General features: G+C 43.8%; 1 protein-coding gene across 3 annotated transcripts in view; it reads left to right on the forward strand.

The window, feature by feature from the left end:
* nrxn3b (neurexin 3b) overlaps nt 1-24,699 on the forward strand; it is a 547,141-nt gene that overhangs the window by 468,077 nt on the left and 54,365 nt on the right. For all 3 annotated transcript variants that reach the window (XM_029706324.1, XM_029706494.1, XM_029706412.1), the window contains one exon: nt 10,214-10,385. In XM_029706324.1, coding sequence (XP_029562184.1) covers nt 10,214-10,385 — 172 coding nt within the window. The remainder of the gene's footprint in view (nt 1-10,213; nt 10,386-24,699) is intronic.

The following is a 24,699-nucleotide window of genomic DNA, read 5'->3' on the forward strand; positions in this document are numbered from 1 at the left end:
TCAGTAGTCATGAGAAGCTCTTTGCGTCTCATAGTGGGACCGCGTTCAGTAATCATGAGAAGCTCTTAGCGTTTCTCATGGTGGGACAGCGTTCAGTAGTCATGAGAAGCTCTTAGCGTCTCTCATAGTGGGACAGTGTTCAGTAGTCATGAGAAGCTCTTAGCGTCTCTCATAGTGGAACCATGTTCAGTAGTCATGAGAAGCTCTTAGCGTCTCTCATAGTGGGACGGTGTTCAGTAGTCATGAGAAGCTCTTAGTGTCCCTCATAGTGAGACAGTGTTCAGTAGTCATGAGAAGCTCTTTGCGTCTCTCATAGTGGGACGGTGTTCAGTAGTCATGAGAAGCTCTTAGTGTCCCTCATAGTGGGACAGCGTTCAGTAGTCATGAGAAGCTCTTAGCGTCTCTCATAGTGGAACCATGTTCAGTAGTCATGAGAAGCTCTTAGCGTCTCTCATAGTGGGACGGTGTTCAGTAGTCATGAGAAGCTCTTAGCGTCTCTCATAGTGGGACGGTGTTCAGTAGTCATGAGAAGCTCTTAGTGTCCCTCATAGTGGGACAGTGTTCAGTAGTCATGAGAAGCTCTTAGCGTCTCTCATAGTGGGACGGTGTTCAGTAGTCATGAGAAGCTCTTAGTGTCCCTCATAGTGGGACAGTGTTCAGTAGTCATGAGAAGCTCTTTGCGTCTCATAGTGGGACAGCGTTCAGTAGTCATGAGAAGCTCTTAGCGTCTGTCATGGTGGGACAGCGTTCAGTAGTCATGAGAAGCTCTTTGCGTCTCATAGTGGGACAGCGTTCAGTAGTCATGAGAAGCTCTTAGCGTCTCTCATAGTGGGGCAGCGTTCAGTAGTCATGAGAAGCTCTTATCGTGTCTAGTAGTGGGACAGCGTTCAGTAGTCATGAGAAGCTCTTAGCGTCTCTCATGGTGGGACGGTGTTCAGTAGTCATGAGAAGCTCTTAGCGTCTCTCATGGTGGGACGGTGTTCAGTAGTCATGAGAAGCTCTTTGCGTCTCATAGTGGGACAGCGTTCAGTAGTCATGAGAAGCTCTTAGCGTCTCTCATAGTGGGGCAGCGTTCAGTAGTCATGAGAAGCTCTTATCGTGTCTAGTAGTGGGACAGCGTTCAGTAGTCATGAGAAGCTCTTAGCGTCTCTCATGGTGGGACGGTGTTCAGTAGTCATGAGAAGCTCTTAGCGTCTCTCATGGTGGGACAGCGTTCAGTAGTCATGAGAAGCTCTTAGCGTCTCTCATGGTGGGACAGCGTTCAGTAGTCATGCTGCAGTCCTTCCTTCCTTAAACACGACTTTTAGAAGATGCATTTTCCATGTTTTTCTGCCTCCCTCCATTATGAGCTGAGATGAAAGATTGTTGAGAGAGAGAGAGTTGTTTTTTATTAATGATGTGAAAGAGCGTGTTTACTTTTCACTTATCTCGTACGCTCGTCTCTACAGGTCACTAGGTGTAGTCAGTGAGCTGGTCTCTACGGGTCACTAGGTGTAGTCAGTGAGCTCGTCTCTACAGGTCACTAGGTGTAGTCAGTGAGCTGGTCTCTACGGGTCACTAGGTGTAGTCAGTGAGCTCGTCTCTACGGGTCACTAGGTGTAGTCAGTGAGCTCATCTCTAAGGTTACTAGGTGTAGTCAGTGAGCTGGTCTCTACGGGTCACTAGGTGTAGTCAGTGAGCTCGTCTCTACGGGTCACTAGGTGTACTCAGTGAGCTGGTCTCTACGGGTCACTAGGTGTAGTCAGTGAGCTCGTCTCTAAGGTTACTAGGTGTAGTCAGTGAGCTCGTCTCTACGGGTCACTAGGTGTAGTCAGTGAGCTGCTCTCTACAGGTCACTAGGTGTAGTCAGTGAGCTGCTCTCTACAGGTCACTAGGTGTAGTCAGTAGGCTGCTCTCTACAGGTCACTAGGTGTAGTCAGTGAGCTGCTCTCTACGGGTCACTAGGTGTAGTCAGTGAGCTGCTCTCTACAGGTCACTAGGTGTAGTCAGTGAGCTCGTCTCTACGGGTCACTAGGTGTAGTCAGTGGGCTCGTCTCTACGGGTCACTAGGTGTAGTCAGTGAGCTCGTCTCTATGGGTTACTAGGTGTAGTCAGTGAGCTCGTCTCTACGGGTCACTAGGTGTAGTCAGTGAGTTCGTCTCTACGGGTCACTAGGTGTAGTCAGTGAGCTCGTCTCTACGGGTCACTAGGTGTAGTCAGTGAGCTCGTCTCTACGGGTCACTAGGTGTAGTCAGTGAGCTCGTCTCTAAGGTTACTAGGTGTAGTCAGTGAGCTCGTCTCTACGGGTCACTAGGTGTAGTCAGTGAGCTCGTCTCTACGGGTCACTGGATGTAGTCAGTGAGCTCATCTCTAAGGTTACTAGGTGTAGTCAGTGAGCTCGTCTCTACGGGTCACTAGGTGTAGTCAGTGAGCTGGTCTCTACGGGTCACTAGGTGTAGTCAGTGAGTTCGTCTCTACGGGTCACTAGGTGTAGTCAGTGAGCTCGTCTCTACGGGTCACTAGGTGTACTCAGTGAGCTGGTCTCTACGGGTCACTAGGTGTAGTCAGTGAGCTCATCTCTAAGGTTACTAGGTGTAGTCAGTGAGCTCGTCTCTACGGGTCACTAGGTGTAGTCAGTGAGCTCGTCTCTACGGGTCACTAGGTGTAGTCAGTGAGCTCGTCTCTACGGGTCACTAGGTGTAGTCAGTGAGTTCGTCTCTACGGGTCACTAGGTGTAGTCAGTGAGCTGTTCTCTACGGGTCACCAGGTGTAGTCAGTGAGCTCGTCTCTACGGGTCACTAGGTGTAGTCAGTGAGCTCGTCTCTACGGGTCACTAGGTGTAGTCAGTGAGCTCGTCTACCGGTCACTAGGTGTAGTCAGTGAGTTCGTCTCTACGGGTCACTAGGTGTAGTCAGTGAGCTGGTCTCTTCGGGTCACTAGGTGTAGTCAGTGAGCTCGTCTCTACGGGTCACTAGGTGTAGTCAGTGAGCTGGTCTCTACGGGTCACTAGGTGTAGTCAGTGAGCTCGTCTCTAAGGTTACTAGGTGTAGTCAGTGAGCTGGTCTCTACGGGTCACTAGGTGTAGTCAGTGAGCTCGTCTCTACGGGTCACTAGGTGTACTCAGTGAGCTGGTCTCTACGGGTCACTAGGTGTAGTCAGTGAGCTCGTCTCTAAGGTTACTAGGTGTAGTCAGTGAGCTGGTCTCTACGGGTCACTAGGTGTAGTCAGTGAGCTCGTCTCTACGGGTCACTAGGTGTAGTCAGTGAGCTCGTCTCTAAGGTTACTAGGTGTAGTCAGTGAGCTGGTCTCTACGGGTCACTAGGTGTACTCAGTGAGCTGGTCTCTATGGGTCACTAGGTGTAGTCAGTGAGCTGGTCTCTAAGGTTACTAGGTGTAGTCAGTGAGCTCGTCTCTACGGGTCACTAGGTGTAGTCAGTGAGCTCGTCTCTAAGGTTACTAGGTGTAGTCAGTGAGCTCGTCTCTAAGGTTACTAGGTGTAGTCAGTGAGCTGGTCTCTACGGGTCACTAGGTGTAGTCAGTGAGCTGGTCTCTATGGGTCACTAGGTGTACTCAGTGAGCTGGTCTCTACGGGTCACTAGGTGTAGTCAGTGAGCTCGTCTCTACGGGTCACTAGGTGTAGTCAGTGAGTTCGTCTCTAAGGTTACTAGGTGTAGTCAGTGAGCTGGTCTCTACGGGTCACTAGGTGTAGTCAGTGAGCTCGTCTCTACGGGTCACTAGGTGTAGTCAGTGAGCTCGTCTCTAAGGTTACTAGGTGTAGTCAGTGAGCTGGTCTCTACGGGTCACTAGGTGTACTCAGTGAGCTGGTCTCTATGGGTCACTAGGTGTAGTCAGTGAGCTGGTCTCTAAGGTTACTAGGTGTAGTCAGTGAGCTCGTCTCTACGGGTCACTAGGTGTAGTCAGTGAGCTCGTCTCTAAGGTTACTAGGTGTAGTCAGTGAGCTCGTCTCTAAGGTTACTAGGTGTAGTCAGTGAGCTGGTCTCTACGGGTCACTAGGTGTAGTCAGTGAGCTGGTCTCTATGGGTCACTAGGTGTACTCAGTGAGCTGGTCTCTACGGGTCACTAGGTGTAGTCAGTGAGCTCATCTCTATGGGTCAGTAGGTGTAGTCAGTGAGCTGCTCTTGAAAGGTCAAGTAGTTGAAACTGGATCAGCAGCACGACCAGGTTGACTGAGGACAGCCAGGAGCCATCAGGCCAGGTAGTCCTGAGGCATGATCCTAGGGCTCAGGTGCTTCGGGAGGGGAGAGGGCGAGAGAGAGAATTAGAGGGAGCATACTTAAATTCACACAGGACACCGGATAAGACAGGAGAATTACACCAGATATATCAGACTGCATCTAGGATATTGCGCAAGGTTAAATGAAGATCCTCAGTGAGGTGGTTAACCGATTTTTGTACTCTGACGTCCTTGGGTAGATGGAGGGAGTGTGGAAGGGCATCTAGGAATCTTTGGGTTGTCTGAGAATTTATAGTACGGCTTTTGATGATCCTTGGTGGTGGTCTGAGCAGATTATTTGTTGCGATTGCAAAAGTAATAAGATGCTGGTCCAATAGTTCAGGATTATGAAGAAAAAAGATTTAGATCCACATTATTTATTCCACTGGACAAAACTAGATCCAGGGTATGACTGTGGCAATGAGTAGGTCCGGAGACATGTTGGACAAAACCCACTGAGTCAATGATGGCTCCGAAAGCCTTTTGGCGTGGGTCTGTGGACTTTTTCATGTGAATATTAAAGTCACCAAAATGTTGAATATTATCTGCCATGACTACAAGGTCCGATAGGAATTCAGGGAACTCAGTGAGGAACGCTGTATAAGGCCTGTAAACAGTAGCTACAACAAGTGATTGAGTAGGCTGCATAGATTTCATGACTAGAAGCTCAAAAGATGAAAATGCAGTCCTTTTTTTTGTAAATGTAAATTTGCTGTCATAAATGTCAGCAACACCACCGCCATTGCGGGATGCGAGGAGGATATGGTGACTAGTGTAACCAGGAGGAGAGGCCTCATTGAACACAGTAAATTCATCAGGCTTGAGCCATTTTTCAGTCAGGCCAATCACATCAAGATTATGATCAGTGATTAGTTCATTGACTATGACTGCCCTGGAAGTGAGGGATCTAACATTAAGAAACCCTATTTTGAGATGTGAGATATCACAATCTCTTTCAATAATGACAGGAATGGAGGAGGTCTTTATTCCAGTGAGATTGCTAAAGCGAACACTGCCATGTTTAGTTTTGCTCAACCTAGATCGAGGCACAGACACTGTCTCAATGGGGATAGCTGAGCTGACTACACTGACTATGCTAGTGGCAGACTCCACTAAGCTGGCAGGGTGGCTAACAGCCTGCTGCCTGGCCTGCACCCTATCTCATTGTGGAGCTAGAGGAGTTAGAGCCCTGTCTATGTTCATAGATAAGAGGAGAGCACCCCTCCAGCTAGGATGGAGTACGTCACTCCTCAGCAGGCCAGGCTTGGTCTTGTTTGTGGGTGAGTCCCAGAAAGAGGGCCAATTATCTACAAATTCTATCTTCTGGGAGGGGCAGAAAACAGTTTTCAACCAACAATTGAGTTGTGAGACTCTGCTGTAGAGCTCATCATTCCCCCTAACTGGGAGGGGGCCAGAGACAAATATTCAATGCCGACACATCTTTCTAGCTGATTTACACCCTGAAGCTATGTTGCGCTTGGTGACCTCTGACTGTTTCATCCTAACATCATTGGTGCCCGACGTGGATAACAATATCCCTATATTCTCTACACTCGTCAGATTTAGCCTTAGCCAGCACCATCTTCAGATTAGCCTTAACGTTGGTAGCCCTGCCCCCTGGTGAACAGTGTATGATCGTTGGATGATTCTTTTTAAGTCAAATATTGTGGGTAATGGAGTCGCCAATGACTAGGGTATTCAATTTGTCAGAGCTAATGGTGGGAGGCTTCGGCGTCTCAGACCCCGTAACGGGTGGAGGAGAGATCTGAGAAGACTGACTCTGACTCCGACTCGCTGCTTAATGGGAGAACCGGTTCAAAGTTTCTGTCGGCTGAATGAGCGACACCGGCTGAGCATGTCGACAGCATTTCTTCTCAGAAGCCTTGAGAAATTTGTCCGGCTGCGGGGACTGTGCGAGGGGATTTATACTACTATCTGTGCTTACTGGTGGCACAGACACTGTTTCATCCTTTGCTACATTTAATTTCCCTTGCCTAACGATTGCATCTGAAACTGGGCTTGCAACACAGCTATCCTTGCCATAAGGCGATCGTTCTCCTGTATATTATGAGTACAGCGACTGCAATTAGAAGGCATCATGGTAATGTTACTACTTAGCTTCGGCTGGTGGAGGTCCTGACGAACCACGTCCAGATAAAGTGTCCGGGATGGAAAAGTTGAATACAAAAATAAAAACCCAAACATTAACAAACAGCACAACAGCACAGAGACAAATCAGGAAGTTGAGGGCGGAGCAATGAGGCTGTAACGTGATGTATTTTTACCCCATGTAGGAGTGTTCCTCCACGCTCTGCTCACCTACGCAGAGACAAAATGAAGAGAATGATGAAGTGGAGGACAAGAAAAAACCCTCCATTCTTCATTTCTGATTCGTCAAATGTCTCCAGATTCTCCAGACTGAACACCTGCTGTCATGCCATGCCAGTGAATCACACACAAGAGAGAGAGAGAGAGAGAGAGAGAGAGAGAGAGGGATTGAGAGGGAGAGAGGGATTGAGAGGGAGAGAAAAAGAGATTGAGATTGAGAGGGAGAGAAAGAGAGATTGAGAGGAAGAGAAAGAGAGATTGAGAGAGAGACAAAGAGAGATAGAGAGGGAGAGAAAGAGAGATTGATAGGGAGAGAGGGAGAATGTTCAGTATGGATGTAAGGCAACAGTGTTTTTCATGTCAGTTGTTCTAATCCCCTCTGGGAATGTTTCAGTCTAATTACCTGCTTTAAAGGCCCACAGCCAACTGGACATGTGTGTGTGTGTGTGTGTGCAGCGACCCAAAAGGCCTGATGACATGACGTTTGTTAATGGATCAGTGAAGAGATTAGACCTAGTGAATCAGGACGTGTGTGTGTGTGTGTGTGTGTGTGTGTGTGTGTGTTTGCTAAAGCCCAACATCTTTAAAATGGCATTGAAAACACTACACCAGAGTGGTACTACCTACAGACATTCAGTGAAAACATGTTCACTACAACAGCGTTCATTTTGGGAGAAATTAAAACATAGAGTCGGATCAGAGTTTACTCCTCAAGGATTGTTCTTGCTGAAAGGAGGAGAAAGCAATTTTAGATTAAAACTTGAGGCTTCGTTTCTAGTTCGTTAGTTTCTCTGCAGTTCAATTAAAGTACTTCCATAGAAATGATAAATGTAACCTTTTTTGCATCCTTCCAACATGAGTGCCTCTTGCCTTAAAGATCTTTGATGCTCTAATCCTGAATGAGATGTAGCTTTTTTTCTCTGCTTACAAAGACATACAGTAGCTGTTTTCTCTGTATGCTTACCATGTCTATATAGCACCTTATATCACCCATCTGGAGCAGCAGTCTCGTAGTAGTCTAGTACAGTGGCTCCCAAAGTGGTTCCAAATTGTGGGTCCCCCCCCCCAAAAAAAAAACCTCAGGGTTTAAACTTACTCTTAAACATTGTAATAGTAGAATGCACAAGCTGCAATTTCGAAATTGGGGAGTGCATCATCAGATCCTCGTCATGTTAGTCATTACGTACCTTAGAGAGATATTTATTACTTGTCCTGATCAACTAGCCCATGTCAACTAACATTTGTCATCTTTTTGTCACTCAAATATTACATTTAAAACTGCAACATTTTCTTTGCACCCCATGAGAAAATGTGTAGAATTGCAGGAAATACATTTGTCTCACAAACTTTAGAAATAGAAGTGGCGTGCATGTGCACGTGTGCAGGTGGGGCGTGGGACGTTCCCCAATGCTGGAAGAGGGTTCCCGAATGGAAAAGTTTGGGATCACGTGGTCTAGTAAACCCCAGGAGTACCACTAGTTTAACTCTAGTCCATTCACTCTCACTGAGAGTCTCTGAATCTGAAGCGTTGCGTGCTAAAACCCACTCAGAACCATAATGAGAGAAAACTCTCTCACTTTAAAACCATTTCCATGTAGCGCCTGTGTGCCTTGTGAATATCCAAGCAGCTCCGATCAAACATGTTGGCAGGTTGTTTTAAAGTAGCAAGTTGGTGAGAAAGTCATTTGTGGTGAGAAACCACCAAGGTCCTGACTGTCCTCTCTCTCTCCCTCTCCCTCTCCCTCTCCCTCTCTCTCTCTCTCTCTCTCTCTCTCTCTCTCTCTCTCTCTCTCTCTCTCTCTCTCTCTCTCTCTCTCTCCTCTCTCTCTCTCTCTCTCTCTCTCTCTCTCTCTCTCTCTCTCCTCTCTCTCTCTCTCGCTCTCTCTCGCTCTCTCTCGCTCTCTCTCTTTCTTTCTTTCTCTCTCTTGCTCTCTCTCTCTTGCTCTCTCTCTCTCCATCTCCATCTCCCTCTCCCTCTCCCTCTCCCTCTCCCTCTCCCTCTCCCTCTCCCTCTCCATCTCTCTATCTATGTCTCTCTCTCTCCCTCTCTCCCCCTCTCTCTCTCTCTCCCTCTGTCTCTCTCTTTTCTTTCTCTCTCACTCTTTCTCTCCCTCTCTCTCCCTCTCTCTCTCTCGCTCTCCCTCTCGTTCTCTCTCTGTCTCTCTCTCTCTCCCTCTCTGTCTCTCCATCTCTCTCTCTCTCTTGCTCTCTCTCTCTCTCTCTCTCTCTCTTTCTCTCTCTGTCTCTCTGTCTCTCTTGCTCTCTTTCTCTTTCTCTCACTCTCTCTCAGAGTGATGTAACCTTTAACTTTGTGTTTAAATAAAATATGTGCTACTACATATAGGAGGGCATCTGTCCTGGTGTTGGGTACTGACAGGCTGGAGAGAACATTGTGCCTGCTTCCAGGCTGCTAGCTAAATCTAATCACATTAATTAAGCAATAAGGCACCTTGGGGATATGTGGTAAATGGCCAATATACCACAGCTAAGGGCTGTTCATAGTGCCTGGATACGGCCCTTAGTAGTGGTATATTGGCCATGTACCGCAAACCCCAGAGGTGCCTTATTATAAACTGGTTACCAACGTAGTTAGAGAAGTAAAAATAAATGTTTTGTCATACCTGTGGCATACGGTTTGATATACCACAGCTGTCAGCCAATCAGCATTCAGGGATCGAAACACCCAGTTTATAATGGATAATGAATTGTGATGCTAGCTAGTATAGCTACCAACTCTGTGGTATACCATTGGAGTCTACACTCTTAGAAAAACACGTTCTACCTAGAACCTAAAAGGGTTTCTCAGATGTCCCAATGTGAGAACCCTTTTGGGTTCCAGGTAGAACCTATTCACAAAGAACCGTTTTGGAATCTCTAAGAGTGTATATTGTCTACTATTCCGTGATGCTGTATGGTTGTGAAGAAATTGGAAAAACTGGTTATGTTACCATGGCAATACTAGCACACCACCTGTAGTAGAATGCATGGCCAATACCATATTTTATTGTAAGAAGTATAGTTGTGTATGTTTCTATGAGTTCATTCATAGCTCAGTGAGAGGACAGGGGGGGAAAAGGTAGGTTAACAAAGTCATGTTTAAATGGATTGTTGAACTTTTTCTGTTACTGTAGTGTACTATACTGCATGCTGTTTGTTGTTGGCGCAGCAGTACTGAATCAAACACTGCTATCAGTTGACATCTTCTGCAAAGATCTTGATTCCTGGTCTTCCCTGGTATCACGATATTACAAATGCAATGGAGATTTCTGCATTGATTGTAGATATGAAGCTCATAATGGAATTGGTTCTCAGCCACGAATTGAAAATGCTATTGTTCTGAGCATCTCTGCTATTCTATATGTAGGATGTGGCATCTCATATTGACACATTTTACCAATGGGGAAAAATCAATGATCAACCTGAAGACTGCCTGCTGAATTAAAGTGGTTGATACCAGTTAATAAAGACATGTTTTGCGTGTTTGAGGTCGACTGCACTGCACAGAGTCACTGATCTACAAATCACTTTTTCTTCCAAAGATCTACTCATTATTATGTGATCAGGATGAATGATTCTTCGCCCTGCTGCACGTTGCTTTTCCAGGTTGCCTGTAACAAGAAAGTCATTGATATATTTTAATAAATGTATTTTTCTTCTTCTGTCTCCTTCCAGATGGAAGGCAAGGTGGGCGTGACGTTCAACATCGGCACGGTGGACATCAGTGTGAAGGAGTTAAACACTGCGATCAATGACGGGAAATACCACCTGGTTCGATTCACAAGGAATGGGGGAAACGCCACCCTGCAGGTGGACAACTGGCCAATCAACGAACACTTCCCCGCAGGTACCAACCAATATCACCGTCTGGCATCTCAAACACTAACCTTTGACCTAGGATCTTTGATTGTTAACTTGTGTTAATGAGGAAGAGTTGGTCCCAATTCATTCCCTTGCCTTCTTCAATGGTGACTCTTTGATGTTCGCAGATCGGAAGGGTCTGGATAAGTACAAGCAGTGCAATGGTGGAGCTTCTGCCAATATTTCTTCCACCTTACATATCTGCAAAAATCAAAGGTTCAGAGCCAAAGGATTAGGGCCTAAGGGAAAGGTCTAGGGAGTGAATTGGGAACTGCTGGTAATGTGAAAGTTAGACCTCTTTTAGACCCACTGGACATCACCTGTTTACAAGGTCAACTGACAAGGCTGTTAAGTCATAATATCAGTAGGTAGTGGATGAGTATACAGCCCATGCTTGGTTCAGTCCCACAGTGGGATGAAGGACACTAGCATGCTGCCAAGCACTCCAATTTACTGACGTGAGACCAGATGTGAACTGGTGAAATGATGCTATGCCCCTTGCTCCAGTCTATCCCCCCCAGTCTTAAAGGGTATATGCTAGAGCTGGGAATTACCAGGGACCTGACGATACAATATTATCACAATACTTAGGTTCGGATACAATATTTATTGTGATTTTCATGAATCCCATGATTCTACAGCATACAGTGGTTCTTCCTTTAAAAATTGCGGCCTACTGCAGCACAGCTTGCAGGGTGCCGCAGAATTATATGGCATGTTGTTTGAGTGTCAGCCATTGTTGCCAGAATGACGCAATTTACCACAATCTGCCACCATCTACCACAAACAGTCGCGGCATAAGCTCAAAACTTTTAAAGGAAGAACCACTGTATGTATTGCGATTCCATACTGTGATTTTATTGCGATTCACGTTCCAAACATATTGCTCACTATTAACAGTGCTTTCAGAATATATTCATACCCCTTGACTTATTCCACATTTGTTTGCATTACAGCCTGAATTCAAAATTGATAAAATATTCGTTTTTTTCTCACCCATCTACACACAATACCCCATAATGACATCACAATACCCCATGATGACATCACAATACCCCATAATGACATCACAATACCCCATAATGACAAAGTGAAACCTGTTTTTAGACATTTTTGCACATTTATTGAAAATAAAATTCAGAAATATCAAATTTCCATAAGTATTCCCACCCCTGAGTCGATACTTTGTAGAAGCACCTTTGGCAGTGTTTACAGCTGGGAGTCATTCTGGGTAAGTCTCTAAGGGTGTTTCTCAAAATGCATACTACTGTGCTCCGAGTACATGCAAATTGGACCATGGGAGGGTTGGAGTATGAGTCCAAATCAATATATGCGAAACGGAGCACAGAGGGTACTTGCGTACGGAGGGCAAATGCATACTCGGTTTGTACATATTTTTGGTCTTTGTACATATTTTTAAGCATGCATCGATCAAAGGTTCAACAGAAAGTACGCAAAGAAATATGATGCAACCATGTAAAAAATTACGCAACATTAATTGAAATCAATGGCAGACAATATTTGAGCTGAAGCGAGAGAAAATACACTCCAACTTCGTAACGAAATGTTGCCTATTCACATCTCATATGTTACTTGACTACAATGTTTTATCTTGATACGTTAATAAATACATGCTGTGTTAATTTTGGCATGTTTACCTGCCTACGTACCTTAGATGGCAAGCCCATAATAAGTTAATAGGGCTCACTGGCTAGGTACTAGTACTGTTAGCTTGCCAGATAGCCACAAAGAACTATTAGCTAGCTACCCACAAAGAATTGACATCTATCTTGCATAATATTAGTTTTAGGTCATTTTTGCCTGGTAAACTATCTGGTTAGCTACATTATTACGATTCACATATCGCTAGCTAGCTGATTGTTAAGAAGTAAAATGGTTGCTTTGTGTATATCTTGTTTCGTCTCTATTGCCTTTGTTGACCTGGCTGGAAGACAGTTCAGTGAATGGGTAAGTTGAAGAATTGGTAGCAAAAAAATGTATATCTACCTTGCATAAAATTAGTTTCAGGTCATTTTTGCCTGTTTAACTAGTTGGCTAGTTAGCCTATTACGCCCTCAGAGCATGAGAGTGTGGTGCACGGTAGTATGCATATTGAGAAACACCCTAAGAGCTTTCCACATCTGGATTGTGCAACATTTGACCACAGTTCTTCAAGCTCTGTCAAAATGGTTGTTGATCATTGCTAGACAACCATTTTCAGGTCTTGCCATAGATTTTCAAGTAGATTAAAGTCTTAAGGCTTAAGATTTCTGACAGTGTCATTTTTTATTGCCATTATTGCTGGCAAGACTAGCCTAGACCATATTTAGAGGGAGATGGCAAAAATATATGTATGATTGGTCCATCTGTATTTGTTCAGGCTTGTGATTGGATTGCAGAAAGATCATTATAGTGCGAAGTTCAAATTGCGAAGTTTATGCACATTTAAAAAATCTAACTTCACAGACATGTGAAGAAACCATTTAAAGATCAATTATATGTGACTAACTCATTTTGACAAAAATGTCAGATAGAACCATATATTCCCAACGTCCTGAACTGGCGCAAAAATAATATTGCCATATTGTCAATATACGATATAGCGTGGAAAATAATACCCGGATATGTAACTTTATCGATTTATTCCCATCACTACTATATGCACCACACACACACATACAGGGCTCCCAAGTGGCGCAGGGGTTTAAGACACTGCATCTCAGTGCAAGAGGGGTCACTAGAGTACCTGGTTCAGTGATGTGATCCAGGCTGCATCACATCTGGTTGTGATTGGGAGTCCCATAGGGCGGTGCACAATTGACCCAGTGTTGTCCGGGGTAGGCCACCATTGTAAATAAGAATTTGTTCTTCACTGACTTGCATAGTTAACTACACGTTCCGCTAGCGGAACGATTGCTCCAATATCCAATGATGGGCGGGGCGCGAAATTCAAACTCCTCTAAATCCGAAAACTTACACTTTTCAAACATATGACTATTTTACAGCTATTTAAAGACAAGGCTCTCCTTTATCTAACCAAACTGTCCGATTTCAAAAATGCTTTACAGCGAAAGCAAAACATTAGGTTATGTCAGCAGAGTACCCAGCCAGAAATAATCACACAGCCATTTTTCAAGCTAGCATATCATGTCACATAAACCCAAACCATATCTAAATGCAGCACTAACCTTTGATGATCTTCATCAGATGACACTCCTAGGACATTGTGTTATACAATACATGCATGTCTGTTCAATCAAGTTCATATTTATATCAAAAAACAGCTTTTTACATTAGCATGTGACGTTCAGAACTAGCATTCCCACCGAACACTTCCGGTGATTTTACTAAATTACTCACGATAAACGTTCACAAAAAGCATAACAATTATTTTAAGAATTATAGATACAGAACTCCTCTATGCACTCGATATGTCCGATTTTAAAATAGCTTTTCGGATGAAGCACATTTTGCAATAATGTAAGTACATAGCCCGGCGTTACAGGGCTAGCTATTTAGACACCCTGCAAGTTTAGCCTTCACCAAAATCACATTTCCTATAAGAAAAATGTTCTTACCTTGCTTGTTCTTCATCAGAATACACTGCCAGGACTTCTACTTCAATAACAAATGTAGGTTTGGTCCCAAATAATCCATCGTTATATCCAAACAGCAACGTTTTGTTCGTGCGTTCTAGACACTATCCCAACGCTAAATCTCGGCCACGAGCATGACGCAAAATATGACAAAAAATTTCTAAATATTCCATTACCGTACTTCGAAGCATGTCAACCGCTGTTTAAAACCAATATTTATGCAATTTATCTCGTAGAGAAGCGATAATATTCCGACCGGGAATCTGCCTGTCTGTAAACTGAGGAAAAAACCGAAAGCCGGGGGCGGGGCGTGTCACGCGCCTAAGGCTTAGTCCATTGAATGACCACTTAGCTTTTGCTCTCCTTTGTTTCAGCCAGGGCTTTGAATTACGTCATTCCTGTTTTTCCCGGGCTATGAGACCTCATTGGAGACGTGTGAAGTGTCACGTAAGAGCAGAGATCCTTTGTAAACGATAGAGATAATAAAGAAGGGCAAGAAATGTTCAGACAGGGTACTTCCTGAACAGAAGCATCTCAGGTTTTTGCCTGCCATAGGAGTTCTGTTATACTCACAGACACCATTCAAACAGTTTCAGAAACTTTGGAGTGTTTTCTCTCCAAAGCTAATAATTATATGCATATTCCAGTTTCTGGGCAGGACTAATAATCAGATTAAATCGGGTACGTTTTTTATCCAGCCGTGAAAATACTGCCCCCTAGCCATAACAGGTTAAATAAAAAAAAATACACAAACAGTACACACACACACACACAAGGAGGGAGGTAAGGATATAGAGAGGGAGGAAGAAAGAGGAAAATGCTCCACTTAACTGGCCAAGCCCTGGGTCTCTCCCCCTACCTCCCTACAGGGGCTGGCCTAGCCCTGGTTCTCTCCTCTCTCCAGGGGCTGGCCTAGCCCTGGTTCTCTCCTTTCTCCAGGGGCTGGCCTAGCCCTGGTTCTCTCCCCCCAACCTCCCTCTTGGTTGCTGGCCTAGCCCTGGTTATCTCCCCTATTAGCCACCCAGAGGGATCACACCAGATCCAAGGCAACATTCGACTGATGTGTGCAGATCCCCTGGATTTTGGGAGACACTGTCAGAACTGGCCACTAGGGGGCAAAAGAAAATCAACTAAAAACAAGTGCCTCACAATGGGATTGAATCAGCTGACTATGGAGCCAGAGTTTGCAGCTTAGACCACTCCCCAATCTGCCCACAATGATTTAGGAAGACCATTTGGAATTAATGCCTAAAGTTTTAACCCTATCCTTTATCCTTAAAGTGAAACTGACAGTGTTTAATCAACATGAAATCTTAATACAGGAAGAATATGCCGCTTTTTTAACATTTTCTGACAAACGTGCACTTCGATATTGTTATTTTCACGTTTTCATACATTCATAGAATGTTTTGGGAATGACGTAGAGTAAGGCATTTGTGAAAATTCTGTAGCAATAGAGTGGGAACGTGGCCGTGCGTTTGGACAATTAACAGACACTGCGGTAAATAAAACTGTATGTAAATACCACGATACTCCTCTTACATTTGGGTACTTTCTCACCCTCAGTTACCTATGCACATCACCAACAACAAGTTCAACAACTGATGTTAGACAGAGCGAAATTAGCTACAATCTAACGAGGAAACAGTAGATAAACTCTCTCAAACTTTTTCAGCTAATTGTGTCAAAATGGCGCTTATAAATGATGGGGCTTGTCTCAAGCCACGTTTTGACAATTTAATGGGAACTTGCCTGACAGCCCATTTGAACGATACCAAATACATTTGATTGACAACTAAGATATATGCTAACTGTGGATGACAGTCATTCAAGTTCAGGATAGCTAGCTAGCAAAGTGATTCGCATTTCTTGGTAGCTAACCAAATCATGCCTGCATCTCTAGCTGTAGCCACAGAAAAACAATATGGAGGAAAAAGTCGGCCACTCACCCACTCGTCCAGTGACAAATCCTCCCATTAGCTAGCTAGCTAACGTTAGGCTCTGTGTTTATAGCTAACGTACATAATAGATAAGCTAGCTAGCCCGGTCAAGAGAGCATCCTGACCGGTTGCATCACTGCCTGGTATGGCAAATGCTCGGCCTCCGACCGCAAGGCACTACAGAGAGAAGTGCGAACGGCCCAGTCCTACACTGGGGCCAAGCTTCCTGCTATCCAGGACCTCTTTGCCAGGCGGTGTCAGAGGATGGCCCTGAAAATTGTCAAAGACTCCAGCCACACTAGTCACAGACTGTTGTCTCTGCTACTGCATGGCAAGCGGTACCGGAGCGCCAAGTCTAGGTCCAAGAGGCTTCTAAGCAGCTTCTACCCCCAAGCCATAAGGCTCCTGAACATCTAGTCAAATGGCTACCCAGACTATTCACATTGCCCCCCCCCCTCCCCTCTCCAAACCACTGCCACTCTCTGTTGTCATCTATGCAATAGTCACTTCAATAACTCTACCTACATGTACATTCTACCTCAACTAACCGGTGCCCCCGCACATTGACTCTGTACCGGCACCCCCCTATATTGTTATTTTTTACTGCTCCTCTTTAATTACTTGTTACTTTTATCTCTTATTCTTATACGTATTTTTTTTAACTGCACTGTCGGTTAGGGGCTCATAAGTAAGCATTTCACTGAAAGGTCTACACCTGTTGTATTCGGTGCATGTGACTAATACAATTTGATTTGATTATCCACCTTATGACTGACTTGTGATCATTGCCCTTGCTAGGGCTTCTAAGTGGCGCAGTGGGACTAGGACACTGTATCTCACTGCATTCCACTGCAGTACCTGGTTCGAGTCCAGGCTGCATCACATCTGTCTGTGATAGGGAGTCCCATATGGTGGCGCACAATTGTCCCAGTGTTTGCCGGGGTAGGCCGTCGTTGTAAATAAGAATTTGTTCTTAACTGACTTGCCTAGATAAATAAAGGTTAAATAAAAAATAAATGGTTTGGTTGTATTGAAGCTGTCAGCCTTGGTTACATTCGTCCATTTCTTTCCTTTATATTGAGTCACAACTGAAACAGTGCATCCCAAATGGCTGGAGGGTACACATTTACCAGGCCAGCTGTGATTTACAGCCTGGAAGCAATATTTGTTGTACTACCAAGAAATGTATTGGTGAATTATATGAATGGTGCATTGACCTGCATCTTTTCGGCCAAAAGAATATATAAAAAATATTTAACTTTCCACAAGTGCAATAGACCAAATTAAAGCTTAACTTCTTGTTAATCTAGCCACCGTGTCAGATTTCAAAAAGGCTTTACGGCGAAAGCAAACCATGCTATTATCTGAGGACAGCCCCCCATCAAACAAACACATGACAATCATAATTCAACCCGCCAGGCGCGACACCAAACTCAGAAATAACGATATAATTCATGCCTTACCTTTGAAGATCTTCTTCTGTTGGCACTCCAATATGTCCCATAAACATCATAAATGGTCCTTTTGTTCGATAAATTCCGTCGTTATATCTCCAAAATGTCAATTTATTTGGCGCGTTTGATTCAGAAAAACACCGGTTCCAACTCGCGCAACATGATACAAAATATCTAATAAGTTACCTGTAATCTTGATCCAAACATTTCAAACAACTTTCCTAATACAATTTTAGGATTTTTTTAACGTAAATAATCAATCAAAGTTAAGACGGGATAAACCGTGTTCAATACTGGATGAAAAAAAAAGTGGAGCGAGCTTTCAGGTTGTGTGCCCCAACCACAACAGTACACTAGACTCGATCCTGGTTCTGAACAGCCATACTTCTTCATTACTCAAAAGAAAAACATCAACCAATTTCTAAAGATTGTTGACATCCAGTGGAAGCGATAGGAACTGCAAGCAAGTGCATTAAAAATCTAGATCCACATAGAAATTTCTAAACGCTGTCACCTCCACAAAAAAATTGTTTAACCTGCCAAATAAGTTCTGTTATACTCACAGACATAATTTTAACAGTTTTAGAGTGTTTTCTATCCAAATCTACCAATTATATGCATATCCTAGCTTCGGGGCCTGAGTAGCAGGCAGTTTACTTTGGGCACACTTTTCATCCAAAATTCCGAATGCTGCCCCCTATCCTAAAAAAGTTAACCCCATAGTTGTTTCTAGTTGAACTCTATCCTAAACCTTAATACTTAACTTCATCCAGTGGGTATTAATACCTTAATTTAACCGTAAGACTTATTTCAGTGTACCTAAATTTAACCTCCCTGGGCAAGGGAGTGGAATCGTGTGGAATCGTGTGGCGCTAAACACAAATACCTCAAAAATGCTATAACTTCAATTTCTTAAACATATTACTATTTTACACCATTTTAAAGACAAGACTCCCGTTAATCTAACCACATTGTCCAATTTCAAAAAGGCTTTACAGCGAAAGCAAAACATTAGATTATGTCAGGAGAGTGCCCTGCCAAAGATAATCACACAGCCATTTTCAAAGCAAGCATATATGTCACAAAAACCCAAACCACAGCTAAATGCAGCACTAACCTTTGATGATCTTCATCAGATGACACTCCAAGGACATTATGTTATGCAATACATGCATGTTTTGTTCAATCAAGTTCATATTTATATCAAAAATCAGCTTTTTACATTAGCATGTGATGTTCAGAACTAGCATACCCACCGCAAACTTCCGGTGAATTTACTAAATTACTCACGATTAACGTTCACAAAATACATAACAATTATTTAAAGAATTATAGATACAGAACTCCTTTATGCAATCGCGGTGTCAGATTTTAAAATAGCTTTTCGGCGAAAGCACATTTTGCAATATTCTGAGTACATAGCCCGGCCATCACGGCTAGCTAATTTGACACCCGCCAAGTTTGGCCCTCACCAAACTCAGATTTACTATAAGAAAAATTGAATTACCTTTGCTGTTCATCGTCTGAATGCACTCCCAGGACCTCTACTTCAACAACAAATGTTGTTTTGGTTCCAAATAATCCATAGTTATATTCAAATACCTCCGTTTTGTTTGTGCGTTCAGGTCAGTATCCGAAGGGTGATGCGCAAGCGCATTTCGTTACAAAAAAAAGCATGTCAAACGCTGTTTAAAATCAATTTTTAGGCTATTTTTCTCGTAAAATAGCGATAATATTCCAAGCGGGCGACGTTGTATTCATTCAAAGGCTGAAAGAAAAAAATTGAGAATTCTCATGAACGCGCATCTCCAGTGTCACTGTTCCCAGCCTTACCACTCACAAACAGAGCTGCTGTATTTAGCCCAGAGACTGCAGACACCCCATTACACTTTCTGGCGCCTTCTGAGAGCCAATGGAAGCCTTAGAAAATGTCACGTTACAGCAGAGATGCTGTATTTTCGATAGAGATGCCACAGAAGGAGAACGAATTGTCAGACAGGGCAATTCCTGTATGGAATCTTCTCAGGTTTTGGCCTGCCATATGAGTTATGTTATACTCACAGACACCATTCAAACAGTTTTAGAAACTTTAGAGTGTTTTCTATCCAAATCCACTAATTATATGCATATTCTCATTTCTGGGCAAGAGTAGTAACCAGTTTAAATCGGGTACGTTTTTTATCCGGCCGTGCAAATACTGCCCCCTAACATATTTTTCACAGAAAGTCGGAAATGAAGTCAGTTTATTCGTCAAAAATAGACATTTGTCCAAAGACGTCGGGACATGAAGTCAGACTTTGATATCGTGTTGAGTCACCAGGTGTTTGAGAGCCAATCCTTCACTCCTTAGTTCTGGTTAGCTATGCAGAAAAGCCCACAGGACCTGATAGAAAGCCTGTGATTCAAAATGGCTGACGTAGCTAAAGACAGGCAGGACTTGGATGATGACATTTCTAGTGCTTTATTTGAAACAGCCTTCCCTAAGGTTTCTTACACATCTTACACAGAGTTGGCCCATTTCTCCCTTCCTTAACCCTGTGACATACCAGCCCAATAGTACGCTAGCTGCTAGCGACCTCCCAGAACTGGAAATAAGATTACATCTGAATCCAGAGACCTCCAGGCGACCACTGTCCTCTTGTCTTGTCTGCCCATTTGTTTGTGTAGGGGTCAGTGAAAGTACAGATAGAGAAAACCATTTTCATCAAGCTCGCTCTCTCTCTCTCTCATTTTCTTTCTTTCTAACCTTCATTCGTACATTTTTTTATTCGCTAACACAAGCGAGGATGGGTTCAATTGTTCTCCTAACTACATTTTGTATGGAGGTCTGCACCTATCTTCCTAGCCTAGCAGACTTAAAACATTATTATGCAGTCTTGGAGTCAGATTTAGGCTTTAGTGACACACGTGTAGCACTTGTAGAACAAGTGTACTTTGTCTTCTCTTTCTTTTATGCTCCAGTAGGCTGGTCCTAATTATATCTGACCTATTAGACCAATCTACACTGAGTATACAACCTGCTCTTTCCATGACATAGACTCACCAGGTGAATCCAGGTGAAAGCTATGATCTCTTGATAAATCCACATCAATCAGTGTAGATGAAGTGGATGAGACAGGGTTAAATTATTTTTAAGAGTTGAGACAATTAAGATATTGATTGTGCATGTGTACCATTCAGAGGGTGAATGGGAAGACAAAATATTTAAGTGCCTTTGAACGGGGTATGGTAGTAGCTGCCAGTCGCACCGGTTTGTGTCAAGAACTGCAACGCTACTGTGTTTTTCACGATCCACAGTTTCCTGTGTGTATCAAGAATGGTCCACCACCCAAAGGACATCCAGCCAACTTTACACAACTGTGGGAAACATTGGAGTCAACATGGGCCAGCATCCCTGTGGAACGCATTAGACACACTGTAGAGTCCATGCCCCAACAAATTGAGGCTGTTCTGAGGGCAAAAGGGGGTACAACTTAATATTAGGAAGTTGTTCTTAATGTTTTGTCCACTCAGTGTAGTAGGCCTACGTCATCATCAATACTAGCTGCGGTTTGTACCTGTGTTAAATGTTTGCTCTCTGGACTTTCCTAAAGAGCTAGTTTCATGCAGTCAAAGTACGTCTACATGCACACAAAAAAGGATGTATTTAACTGATTTTGGCCGAGTATGGCATTAGTTAAGTAAACACCTTACTCTGCTTATCTTAATCGGCATGCGGTCATGATCAAAGCTAGCATACACTGATTGAAACACCTGGTTTTCTGAGCAATCTTTCAAATTATTAGGACAAGTAAACAGTTTAATCGGTGTTCAAGCGCATGTGCCAGCACCGGGTAGTGCCAGCATTGGTAGCACCAGGTAGTGCCAGCACCGGGTAGTGCCAGCATTGGTAGCACCAGGTAGTGCCAGCACCGGGTAGTGCCAGCACCGGGTAGTGCCAGCTTGGCAGCACCGGGTAGTGACAGCACCGGGTAGTGCCAGCATTGGCAGCACCAGGTAGTGCCAGCACCGGGTAGTGGCAGCACCGGGTAGTGCCAGCACCGGGTAGTGGCAGCACCGGGTAGTGGCAACCCCCGGGTAGTGCCAGCACCGGGTAGTGCCAGCACCGGGTAGTGCCATCATTGGCAGCACCGGGTAGTGCCACCCCCGGGTAGTGGCAGCACCGAGTATCCCAAGCCTCCCTCTTATGCGTGAGTGAAGTGCAAAGCATGTAAACGTTTTAAATGAACTACATTATTGTGTGCATTTAACTGTGGTCATTGACTCTGATCAACGCTAACCAGAAAAGTTGTTAAATACTTGATGAATTCCTTTTCCTGTTTGAACAGAGTTAGAAAACAGAGAGCATTTTGTCATTTTATCCAAGTGATAACATCAAGTTTATTTCTATTCAGTCTGCATACTTGAAAGAGAGATCGAATATGTGATAATGAATTTTTCTTCTCCCGCTTGTAATTTGCATTCAGTGATTAGTAATTCAACAGTGATCGATTTTTTTGCCCCCTCACTTGTAAAAGCATTGTCATTTCTTGAGTAATTACGGGTTAGGCTGCACCCTCATCGACTACCTCCCTCGCACTCTACGAATGCTTAACCAGGAAGGCCTGTGTGTGTGCTCGTGTATGCGTGTCTGCCTGCCTGCGTGCACACAGATGTTTGTGTGTGTGTGTGTGTGTGTGTGTGTGTGTGTGTGTGTGTGTGTGTGTGTGTGTTGAAAGCCCCTAGTAAGCTCCTCGCCCTAGCTCCCCATTCAATAAACAGTTACCTGATATGGCTTGCTTTGTGTCATTGGCTGGTGAATAGGGATCAGAAGAGGTGTCTGTTGGTCTCTTAATGGGCTAGTTCTTACAGAACAGATAGGCTCGGGGACTGTTAATTGGATGTCTTACCACCTTTTAGCGGTAAACGGTCAACAGGCAAATGGAAGTTTGAGGTTTTTCTCATTTGTTTTTACATGTTGTCCTGATGTCTGTGATCTCAGAGCTGTTGTCGATCCAATAATCTCTGTGGTGTGTTTTCCTACCACAACTACTTCATCGGTTTGCACACCTATCATGATGTTGCAATTCCAGCAAGAAAATACAAAATAAACTAGACATCATCCCCGTTATTTTGCTTTGAGATGGTCAGAAGTCCTTACCCTCTTGTATAGGGCCCCTTGGTCTTCAAGATATTTTTCTGGGAGGTTAGACACACTTTAAAAAAATGATCAAGGTAAATATTTACAGCTAAGAGACGGACTAAACCTCTCAGACCCCTGTCCCTGCCGTCAGGGCTACTGCTATCAAACAGAGCGAGAGTTTTTGATCCGATGATCCAATTTGAAATCCCATGATCCTTCAGTGTGCTGCTGTCTAGCTGTCGGCTGTTTCAGGGTGACATCCAGCCAGGCATGATGGGAGATGGAGCTGGGCCAAGCTCTGCGAGAGCGAGAGAGAGAGGAACATGCCATCAAAAGGAAAATAAAATTTGACATACCAATTAGGATCTGGCTAAAAATACTTGGGTCAGTTATAGAACCCATTGCCCTTTATGGTTTTGAGGTCTGGGGTCCGCTCACCAACCAAGAATTCACAAAATGGGACAAACACCAAATTGAGACTCTGCATGCAGAATTCTGCAAAAATATCCTCAGTATTCAATGTAAAACATCAAATAATGCATGCAGAGCAGAATTAGGCAGATCCCCGCTAATTATAAAAATCCAAAAAAGAGCCATTAAATTCTACAACCACCTGAAAGGAAGCGATTCCCAAACCTTCCCTAACAAAGCCATCACCTACAGAGAGATGAACCTGAGGAAGTGAGGAAGAGGAGTCCCCTAAGAAAGCTGGTCCTGGCGCTCTGTTCACAAACACAAACAGACACCACAGAGCCCCAGGACAGCAACACAATTGGACCCAACCAAATCATGAGAAAACAAAAAGATAATTACTTGACACATTGGAAAGAATTTATCAAAAAACAGAGCAAACTAGAATGCTATGTGGCAGAATACCTGACCACTGTGACTGACCCAAACTTAAGGAAAGCTTTGACTATGTACAGACTCAGTGAGCATAGTCTTGCTATTGAGAAAGGCCGCCGTAGGCAGACCTGGCTCTCAAGAGAAGACAGGCTATGTGCACACTGCCCACAAAATGAGGTGGATACAAAGCTGCACTTCTTAACCTCCTACCAAATGTATGACCATATTAGAGCCACATAATTCCCTCAGATTACACAGATCCACAAAGAATTTGAAAACAAACCCAATTTTGATAAACTGCCATATCTATTGGGTGAAATACCACAGCAGCAATCACAGAAGCAAGATTTGTGACCTGTTGCCACAAGAAAAGGGCAACCAGTGAAGAACAAACACCATTGTAAATACAATCCACATTTATGTTTATTTATTTTCCCTTTTGCACTTCGTTACAACACTGTATATAGACATAATATGACATCTGAAATATCTTTATTCTTTTGGAAGTTTTGTGAGTATAATGTTTACTGTTCATTTTTATTATTTATTTCACTTTTGTTTGTTATCTACCTCATTTGCTTTGGCAATGTTAACATATGTTTCCCATGACAATAAAGGCCTTAAATTGAGTTGAAATTGAATTGAGTGGGAGAGAACTAGAAAGAGAGAGGTGGGGGGAAGGGGGGTGAGATAGATACAGTAATACTGCATGTTATGTTCCTCCAGACCCAGTCATCCATTCTGCAACGTGCCTCCGCTCAGCTAAACGTCTGTCTCTCTCTCTCTCTCTCTCTCTTTCTGTATCTCTCTCGCTTTCTGTTCTCTCTCTCTCTTTCTGTGTCTCTCTCTTTCTGTGTCTCTCTCCCTTTCTGTCTCTCTCTCTCTCTCTCTCTCTGTCTCTCTCTGTCTCTCTTTCTGTCTCTCTCTGTTTCTCTTTCTCGATGTCTCTTGCTCTGTCTCTCTTTCTGTGTCTCTCTCTTTCTGTGTCTCTCTCTCTTTCTGTGTCTCTCTCTCTTTCTGTGTCTCTCTCTCTCTCTCTTTCTGTGTGTCTCTCTCTCTCTCTTTCTGTGTCTCTCCCGCTCTCTTTCTGTGTCTCTCTCTCTCTCTTATGTGTCTCTCTCTGTCTCTCTTTCTGTGTCCCTCTCTCTCTGTGTCTCTCTTTCTGTCTCTCTCTCTTTCTGTGTCTCTCTCTCTCTTTCTGTGTGTCTCTCTCATTCTGTCACTCTCTTTCTTATGTGTCTCTCTCTCTGTCTCTCTTTCTGTGTCTCTCTCTCTCTTTGTCTCTCTTTCTGTCTCTCTCTCTCTCTCTTTCTGTCTCTCTCTGTCTCTCTTTCTGTGTCTC

Source organism: Salmo trutta, chromosome 1 (assembly GCF_901001165.1).
Source record: "Salmo trutta chromosome 1, fSalTru1.1, whole genome shotgun sequence".
NCBI classification, from domain to species: Eukaryota; Metazoa; Chordata; class Actinopteri; order Salmoniformes; family Salmonidae; genus Salmo; species Salmo trutta.